Source organism: Rhinolophus ferrumequinum, chromosome 23 (genome assembly GCF_004115265.2).
Source record: "Rhinolophus ferrumequinum isolate MPI-CBG mRhiFer1 chromosome 23, mRhiFer1_v1.p, whole genome shotgun sequence".
NCBI lineage: Eukaryota > Metazoa > Chordata > Mammalia > Chiroptera > Rhinolophidae > Rhinolophus > Rhinolophus ferrumequinum.
In genome coordinates, this window is record NC_046306.1 from 19,976,156 (window position 1) to 19,986,012 (window position 9,857).

A 9,857-nucleotide genomic window follows, 5' to 3' on the forward strand; every position below is an offset into this window, starting at 1 on the left:
CTCACAGTTCAGCCCCATGTCCCTCCTACCTCCTGCTCCATCCGCCACTGGCTCTCTTTCCTCATTAGCTCATCCCGGGACCGGCTCCAATCTACTGTCAATTTTTCCACATCTTCCCGGAGCGCTTTATTTACCACATCAGCTTTTTCCATGTGCAGCCGAAGCTGGGTGTTCACTTCTGCTAGACTGTCACACCTGCACTGGGGACGGGTAGGAGCAAGTGCAAAATAAAGGTCTGGTCCAATCCTTGGACCTCTTGGAGGAAAATGACAACCACTGGAATTTTCCATTGCCAGGCATTGGAGGGCTGAGGCTGAAGTCCATGGTTCTAATCCATGGTACATAGCTCTCAGGACAGAGGTTTCCCGTCATCCTTCTCCACCCACTGGCCGAGCACCCAGGCCAGAGAATTTGGGATCCATCACCTCTGTTGCTCCTCCTCCAATTGGATTAGCAGCTGTTCCAGGTTTGGCTCCTCCACACTTTCCCACCTCTGAGGGATCGGTCCCTTTGCCAGACAGAGACAAGCCTTATTTACCTCCAAAGGGATATCACTCAGCTCAATTCCCGGATGTCCCCTTTTACAGCAGCCACTTTCTTTTTATTCTTTCTCCCCTTTGATAGCAATATGTCTCTTTCCTCAGTCACTTCCTCCTGAAAGTAAATCCACTGCATTCCTCTTACCAAAGATGAACCTGTGACTTCTCCTGAAAGATGGCACTTGGTAGTGAAAAGAACTTTCAACCTAAGAAGTATAAGATGTATCTTCCACTGATGGCCTTGACTTCTACTACACTAAATTTTAGACCTTGGGAAGTTACTTAACTTTTCTGCACCACAAAAATCTTCAGCTACAAAACAAAGGCAATATCACTCCCCTCAGAAAGTTGCTTTGCACGTTAAGTGTCGTAATTATATGACCATGTCTAATGGTGCCTGGTCTGCATAGAATAGTGCTCAATAAGTTTGGGTTCTTTCCTTCTTTTGAGAGACCTTTCTGAGAGGAATGTGAGAAGGAGCTTAGAGGGAACTGGAACAAAGGCAAACGGGTCTTTTAAAGCCAGTTCTACCCAGCCCACAGCACAAACAAATCCCTCTGCCACAAACAAGTTTTTCAGGCCTGCAAAGGCACACGTCTTTCTAAGACAGATCAACACTGACACCTTCTGGAGGAAAAATGCATTTCTTCCCTTTGATTCCACATCCCTTCCAATCTAAGTCTCCCAAAGCTGCACTTTGTCCTTAAAGAGCCAAGGGCTGGAGTCTGATAGGCCAGGAATAGCTAGGTCCAATGAAGATATATGCGATAAAACTCTCAGCAGCTGAAGAAAGAGAGGTTTCTCCCCAACACTGCTTTATCACACCCAACCTCTCTTAGCCAGCAAATGAAGTCTAACAAGTATATTCACAGAGGACTCACGGGGAACACAGAACAGCCTCACTCACCCCAGTGGCTTCCAGCTGCTTCTCTAGCTCTTGGCACCAGCTCCGGTACTGCAACACCTGAAGCAAACAGAGCAGGACGTAAGCAATGGGCACGACTGGTACAAACTGCCCAATCCAAAGTCCCTTGAGAACTTTGGGCAAACCTGCTGTGAAGGGGGGACTGGGTGATGATATAAGGCCATAGCATTTTGCAGTTTCCATGTGGGCATCTAAATAATACTTTCTCTGTGCCTTATGTATCAGAGAGACTAGATCATAGGCTTTGGAACCAGAAAACCTAGGGTCAGGAGAGCAAACCTAGACAACTAATTTAACCCTCATGTGTCATGCCATTTTTCAAAGGGAGATAATAAGTGTGTATCTCCTGGAGTAGGTGTGAGCATCAAAGGAGAGGCTGTTTGGGACATTCCCACCCGTGGTTCTGCCTCCGGCAACCCTTATTCCACCTTGGCACCCAACTCTGGGAGGTGTTCTCCTCTCTTCCCCTCCCTCAAAGGGCAGCTGCCTCACCTTGGCCTGCAGCTTCCTCACAAGGGCTGCTTGCTTCTGCTGGGCCTCCTGGGAACTCTTCAGCTTTCTCCAGGAGGCTGCCTGGTTCTCTGCCATCTGCTGCTGTAGTGCGAGCACTTGCTCCTCCAGCATCAGCTGCAGTGACTGAGGCTTCATGCTGTTCAACCCAAGGCCTCCTGTCTCCATGGGGGCACCAGACAATAAGCCCACAAGCCACTATGCAGCCAGAGGCTGTTCACTCCCAGCAGGGTCTCTACTCATTGTCGGTGCCACTTAAACCTCCTCTTGAGCTGAGGACCAAAGCACACAATGGAGTTAAAAGGACTGTCTACATGACTCAGATTTACTCATCAAATACTCATTAAGTCTGACAATGCTGGGTTGGACAAAGTAAAATAGGTTCCTTTACTACAGGACCGCTCAGAGCCTTTAAAATACTAAGATGGACCCTAATCTCTAAGGGGGGCTATAAGGAGCCTCAGTTCCTGAATTTCTTTGATCATGAAACAAGTTCACAGGACTAGTGTTTCCTGGCACGTCCTTTGGAACTCTGCACTAGAACAAGAGCTCCTCGTTTACCATTGCCTGGCATGGTACCTAATAAACCCTTGTCAAATGAATCACTGAAGGTGCTTAGTCTAACAGCAGAGATAGACACGATTACAACCCACGAAGTCCTCAGTTAACGTCATTGATAGGTCCTATGACTTCAAGTGAAATGCTGTATATCAAAAGTAATTTACCACAGGCTAATTGATATACACAAGAGTTAAGCTCCTTTCGCATCTTATCATTATAAGGAAACAATGTTGAACTATGTTATTTGAGGACCTGCAGTACAATGTAATATGTTCAATAATAATAATAGAGACATCGCAGGATAGTATGGGAAAACAAAGGAAAGGCATTTAACCCAACGGGGTGGGAGAGGGCTGTGAACTGTATGAATTATCAATGTCATACTTAATGCTTGCTAAATGCTCCTATGGGTCAGTCACTTTGTAGGTTCTTTACAAGCACTAGGTCATTTTGTCATCACCAGAACCTTGAAACATTCCAATGTTTTCCTATCACATTTCTGTGTAGGTATGATTATGACTGTATATATGTATGAGGAAACTTAGAAAAATTAAGCAATTTGTCTTAGTTCATGTAGGTGGCATTTGGTTGATTAGGGATTTGAACACAAATTTGTTTGACTCCTGACAAAGAAATGGAGCAGCAGGCATTTCCGGCAAGGGATCCAACAGAGAGAAGGAAGAAGGAACCAACGTCAGCACAATGGCAAACCCTCCTCACCCACCAGGAGCTGGGCCAAAACAGGGCAATGGGCCAACCTGCAGGCAGGGGAGGCCAGCCTAGGAGAGGGGGAGGCATGGTGGTCAAGAAGAGTTTGGGGTGCTCGTCCAAGCTCTGCCTCTAATGGGCTCTGTGACCTCCAGCATGCCATTTCCTTTTCAGTCTCCTCATGCAAAAATTAGGGCAACCAGCTACATGACCTCTGAATTTCTCAGGCCTCTAAAACACATGATAATCCTATAATCTGAGGGTAGGGGGATAGGTTAGAATTCTCTCATTTATTAACCCTGAGATTCACACCAGTAGGGCTAAGGAATATCCATATCTCCAACTACCCATCAAGAAAATGGTATCTACAGCAAATGCAAATCTAACATTTGCATATACAGTGGGAGTTTCAGGGGCCCCAAAAATCTCTTTATGCGTCAAACATCACTTTCTATCATGTCCTCCCAGCTGTAGCTACATACACACACACACACACACACACACACACACACACACACACACACAGCCTAATGTCTATATTACATTTTATCATTATTATTTATCTATTTTCTCTACTAATCTGTGAGTGCCTCAAAGGCAAGAGCTAATTCATTGTAGTCATTAGTAGGTTATCAACAATGAATGCATAATGAAGAAATGCATGTGGGCCTCATTCCTGGCAGATCTAAACTCTTGGCCAGACGTCACAAATGTGGACTGCTGGCTCTTTTCAACCATCGTGTGGCCCATACAATAGTTTTTAAGAATTCAAGTTAGGTGCCAACATTTACCATTGGGAAAATGCATATAAAAATTCATATGTCTGGAAAATCGGAATAGCTAGTGACCCCTGACCCACATTCCCACAAGGCAACAACCCCCTGCGGTTGAACAGTCTCTGTCCCTTTTAGATCGAGCATATGCTCTCCATTTCACCAGTCTCCGCCCTCACCCCTGGCCTATTCTCTCCCTCACATTGACAGCAGACTTCAGTTGTCATTTATCATTTCACTAGTGCTGTTGTTTTTCTTACATCAGAGGAAAACTCTGTTTCTTAACTCCCATTACCTCCCGGGAAACTGAAGATAACTGAGTTTGCAGAGCTTGTACAAGATAGTAAGGAAAGCGCATCAAGCAGGAAGAGCTGAGTGGCACCAATAAAGGCTTAGTGGCATTAATCCTCCAGGCTGCCTCTTCTCAGCCTATAACGGAGGTAACACAGCTTTCCTCTGCACTCCAAACATTTTCCTTTTCTGCCCTTCCTTTCCACTACGGCTGTGTCAAGCAACTCACCATGGCTCTGCGAAACACTGGCTCAATCTCTCTCTGCTACTTGGAAGCACAAATCTCCTGGGAGACAGCTCTCATTGCCAACACCGCCACCACCAAGAGTACTTTGAAGAGACCTGAGGGGCCTTTTCTTTCCTGATACTGTAGGGTTAGGTGAGGCATCTGCACACAGTGGGAGGCTCAGGGGACCCAAAGACTCCCTCGCCCTTCTTTGAATCCTCCCCCCGCAAATATTAGGTTGAACCATATGAAATTACCAATATTTGCCCTTTTCTACCTATAAAAGTGATCATTTCATGTAGTTCAACCTAATACCTCTGTAAGCAACCCTGCCGCAGTTCCCAGAATTCTCACATTAAATCCTCTTTTAGAATAAGGCTGCTGTTAACATAGAAATATTATTTGAGGTCACAATCATACTTCAGCAAAGAAATGGAATTATATTAGAAGTATAGGATTGTTTTACATTAGCAGATACTTTAAAATTTTTAGAGTTATTTAAAAATTTACTTCAACCCTCTCATTTTACAGATAAGGAAACTGAGGCCTACACAGATGAAGTAACTTCACTTTGTTCACATTTTATTTATATGCCCCATTTACCTCAAAAAAATGATTTGAAATTACAGCGAATGTACCATACAAATATAAGAGGGGATACTCTCTGTATTATGCACTTTTTCTGTAAATCTAAAATTGTTCTTAAAAATAAAGCTTATTCTTAAAATGGTCTGAAGTGTTGTATGATTAAAAAAAAATCCTCACAGAAGGGAAATTCACTATAACAGGAATAAAAAGAGATAGGGAATAGAGAAAAATTACACCGGGAATCTTTCTGAAATTGAGATTTAGTTCCAAGCCTCCTGAAGACGCAGTTCAGTCCCATTTTATTAACATACTGTCAGATCAGCCAGAGAATAAACTAGCACAGCTCCAAAAACAGGGAGGTTTCGATGTCCCTCAGTAAAGGAAAAGGTCAGTAGTTGGCAAATGGTAACAGACTGGATGGCATTCAAATGAGATAATGGATGTCACTGTGCTTTGTAAACTGTAAACCACTGAAGAGATATTATCATCACTGTAGGAAAAGGAAAAAGAATCACTTCTTTTCTACATTAATTTATTCCATCGACATTCATGAATTCCAGCTCAGTTATCAGGCAGTCTGCCACAGTGACACAGAAATGAACCAGACCGACTTCCTACTCTCGCTAGGAACCGGGCTGGGAAGGGCAGTAACCGCTGCACCTATGACGGAAAGTGGCAGGAGAGTGATATAAATTATGTATTTTGTCTCCCTTCATTCAAAATACTCTAACATGAGTATTTAAATGAAGTTTAAAGTAGAAGCAACATCACCTACACTTGGAGTAGAGGTGTACGCGGAAATGCTTAGCATGGACCGAGATGTGGACTGGTATTATTATTAGGTGGGTGCCAAAGGAATTGCGGTTTTGGCAATTATTTTTAACCTTTAAAATGGCAATTACTTTGGCACCAACCTGATAAATAGAATTTGTCACTTAAAGCAAAAAAGGAAAAACACTTCAGGGCTCAAACGTTTTATTTCCCTGAGCAAAGAAATTATATTTATTTGTCTGCAGAGATAATTTGTTTCTTATTCCAGAAAAACAAAAGAAAAATTAGCATGCGGCTCCTTATATAAATCTCATACGTGGGGTCTCTCTCTGTTCTCCTCCCACCTCTCTGGCCTCTCCCTTCAGTCTCCTTTGCTGGTTCCTCCTCATCTCCCCAAAATCTAAGGTTGGAGGTCCCAGGGCTCAGGCTTCAGACCTCTTCTCCCTCTACCTTCATTTCCTAGGTTAATCTTATCCAGTTTCATGGCTTAAAATAGCACCAATACACCGAGGACTCCCATGGTTACACTTCCCTCTGGAACGTCACACTTCTATACTAAATCCAAACATCTATTTAACTTCTCCACATAGATGTCTAACAGGCATCTCAAAGTTAACTTGTCTAAAAATGAACTCCTACTTCTCCTCTCTTCCCCATTTCAGTAAATGACAATTCCATCGTTCTGGATGCTCAAGCCAAAAGCCTTAAAGTCATACTTACTCCACTGTCCCACACCCTATAACCAATCCATCAGCAAATCCTGTTGGCTCTATCAGATCCTATCACTTTTTGACCCCTCACCACCACCATCCTACACCAAGCCACTCTCTTGCCTGGTGTGGTAGCTTTAAGGTATGCCCACAAATTCTTTGATGCTCCTCCCTTTAAGAGGTGGAGCCTAATTCCTCTTAAGAGTGAGCGGGAATAAAATTAATGAAGCTAAATAAAGTAGAAATGGCTTCCAAGACAAGGTCATAAAAGGCACTACAGCTCCCCCTGCCCCCAACCCCATTTTATTCTCTCTGCTGTGTCCTGTGGACACTCAGGCAACCCTGTGAAGAGGCCCAGTGGTAAGGAACCATCTTGGGAGCAGATCACCCATCAGCTTGACTGCAATCTCCTGAGAGACCCTAAGCCAGAAACACCCAGCTCAGCTGCTTGCTCCTGAATTTCTGAACCATACTGTATGAGATAATAAATGATTGTTCTTTCAAGCTGCTAAGTTTTGGGGTAATTCCTTGCACAGCAATAGATAACTCATACATCTGGATTACTGCAAAAGCTTCCTAGACGGTAGCGATATTTTCACCCTTGCTTCCAAATTTACTTTTTCTCAACAGAGTAGTCAGAGTGATCCTTTTAAAAATGACAGATGATGCCATTCAGAACCTTCCAACGGCTATTCAGAATAAACCCCCAAATCATTATAAGGGCCTACAGTGTCCTAATTATTTGATCCTAGCCTCCAATTCCACTTCTTACTCCTCTCCCCTTTACTCACACCCTCCTTGGAACATAACAAGTCACTCACTCATCTCAGGGTCTCACCTTCATGATTCAATTCCTTACCAGATTCAGGTCTGTCTGTTCAAATGTTACCTTCTCAGTAAGTTGTTTCCTAACGACCCAGTATAAAACACCCCCACCCTTCACACATACTGATATTTCTGTTTACCATGACTTATCTGTCCCCATCCGATTGTGTGTAATATACCTATCAGAATGTAAATTTCCCAAGTGCGACAACATTGTTTTATTGACTGCTGTATTCCCAGTTCCTAAAACAGTGCCTGGTATATAGCAGATACCTAAATATTTGACTGAATGAATGCACATAAAGACTTTAGGTAACATGATCCATATCACCAAGGGTCTTGCAAAATGCTGACAGTTCTATAACCATCTATAATGTAAAAAGCAGATCACGTAGTTTGTGCAGCACTTTCCTCTCTCACAACAATCACAGCAACCTTCTAAAAAACCCTTTGAAATAAAGTTATCCTCATTTTACAGACAAGAAAACTGAGGTTCAAAAAATAAAAAGGGTACAACTGGTCAGTGGCAGAGCAAAGATTAAATCCCAAACTGCTTCCAAACTCTATGCCCTCTCTGTTACAATAATTTGCCTCCTAATTTATGAAATATGAAATCAAATTTCTGGGAGGGGCACTTCCTAAAGGGTGAAATAATGAGGTTTAGGTCTGCGGATCGCTGATGGAAAAGGAGCAAAGAAAGTTAGAGTGTGACTGAAGGAACAGAGACGGCTAGCAGCAGCTTCTAGCCTGGGTTTTGTCATGACCTCACTTTATATATTCGAGAACATTAATTCTCCTTTCTAAGCCTTCTCAGTAAAATGTGTGCATCACAATCCTGGGACTACCTGTCTCCATGAGTCATGGGGCTAATGTAATGACCAAATCAACAGACATCTACTGAACCCAAAGGCAATTTAGTGAAATTATCACATGCTCTGCAGACAGCCTAGAATTCATTTCCCAGCACCATTTACTGATTTGTGGGACTCTAGGCAAATTGAGCTGAGTGCCTCAGCTTCTTCCTGCATAAAATTTGAAGATATAGGAGTAGGTTGGTGCAAAAGTAATTGCGTTTTAAAAGGTTAAAAACAATTGCAATAACTGCAATTACTTTTGCATCAACTTAATGAACCCACCTTGTGGAATTGCTGAGATTAAATGGTACTTTACATGTAATGCATTTAGTAGCACCTGACACTTTAATATTCAATAAATATTAGCTATTATCATCATGTGCTAGCCCCTGGGATAGAGAGATGAAAAATGCAAGGCATAACGCCCCAACAAGTGCATGGGTGTAAAAGACGGGCAGGAAAAGTAACTCGGTACAATGAGTGCAAAAACCAAGCAGCGAGATGAACTCTACAAGCAGAAAGGCTGGGAAAGCTTTCCGAGAAAGTGATATTTGAGTGGGGTCGCGAAGAATGAGTTCCAGAGCGGGGTGGCGGGTAAGACTGGGCTTTCGGACAGATCTCGTGCAAAACCCTAAGGGCAGAGGGAGCCGCAAAATTCCGGGAGCCCGGAGCGAGATGGGCCGCAGAGCGCAGCACCTCATCCTGACAACCCCGGGCTCGTCGGCTGTTGGAATCGAGGATCGGGAAGATCCCTTTCTGCGCGTACTGGAGCCTACAGTGGTGGCGGCAGCAGGACGCGGAGGCAGGGGCCGGAGCCCTAGGGCAGGTCCCGATCCCTCTCTGGGCCTCGGGTTCCTCCCGGGGAACCGAAGGCCGCTGCCCGAACGGGATTCCCTAAGGCGCCCTAAGCGGGCCGGACTCTGGGCCTCGGACCGTTAACCCGAGCACCTCCCGCCTGCCCTTGAGGCCCCTCCTCACCACGCTCGGGTTCCGCAGAATCCTAGCCTGTTCCTCCGCGCAGGAGCCGCCGAAGCCGCGGCTAAGGCCGGGCGGGGGGCGGGGGGCGGGGGCCCACCACCCCACTGGGGCCCAGACCCCGCCCCCCAAACTCCCGCCCTTTCGGAGGGCCCCGCCCCCCCAGTAGTGTGCCTATAGGCGGAGGCGCCACTTGGAGGCCTCCCGCCATGTTGAGTACTGGCATCCGATTTACTGCAGTGGCCCAGAAGGAGAGGGGGATTACATTAAGAGAAGCAAGATTCCCTAGACAGGATGAGGACAGCCATGGCTTCTGGGTTCGAGCAAGGGAAGTTTTGGTAACAGGAAAAAACTTGCCCTCAATCATCCCACTTTTGGCTTTGGGGTTACACACTGCGCATGTGTGTGGTCACCTGGTTTTAGGTGCGCCTGCGCACTGCTCCACCCACAAACGGAGTGCAATTAACAGCTGCGTGAAGAATTAGGGAATGACTCCTGGGTGGCAATAAAAACTTCAGGGCAACCAGGTCTGGGGTTTTCTTACCTTCAGAGCCGAAGCTCCAAGCCGCCTCAGGCAACACAGCACTCACAGCACAGTGTC

At 45.0% G+C, this 9,857-nt stretch overlaps 1 protein-coding gene across 7 annotated transcripts in view; it reads right to left on the reverse strand.

Annotated features, from left to right (window-relative positions):
• Nucleotides 1-9,359, reverse strand: part of CEP250 (centrosomal protein 250) — a 40,767-nt gene extending 31,408 nt beyond the window's left edge. For 3 of the 7 annotated variants that reach the window (XM_033094490.1, XM_033094489.1, XM_033094496.1), the window contains exons 1-5: nt 9,260-9,359; nt 1,957-2,246; nt 1,447-1,503; nt 426-508; nt 30-195 (exon numbers count right to left, since the gene is read on the reverse strand). In XM_033094490.1, the coding sequence (XP_032950381.1) occupies nt 30-195; nt 426-508; nt 1,447-1,503; nt 1,957-2,142 (492 nt within the window). In that variant the 5' untranslated portion in view covers nt 2,143-2,246; nt 9,260-9,359. Of the gene's footprint in view, nt 1-29; nt 201-425; nt 509-1,446; nt 1,504-1,956; nt 2,247-9,259 lie in introns of those variants that run through there. The other 4 variants (XM_033094491.1, XM_033094494.1, XM_033094493.1 and 1 more) reach the window with 4 other exon arrangements.
• Between the last annotated feature and the right edge of the window lie 498 nt (nt 9,360-9,857).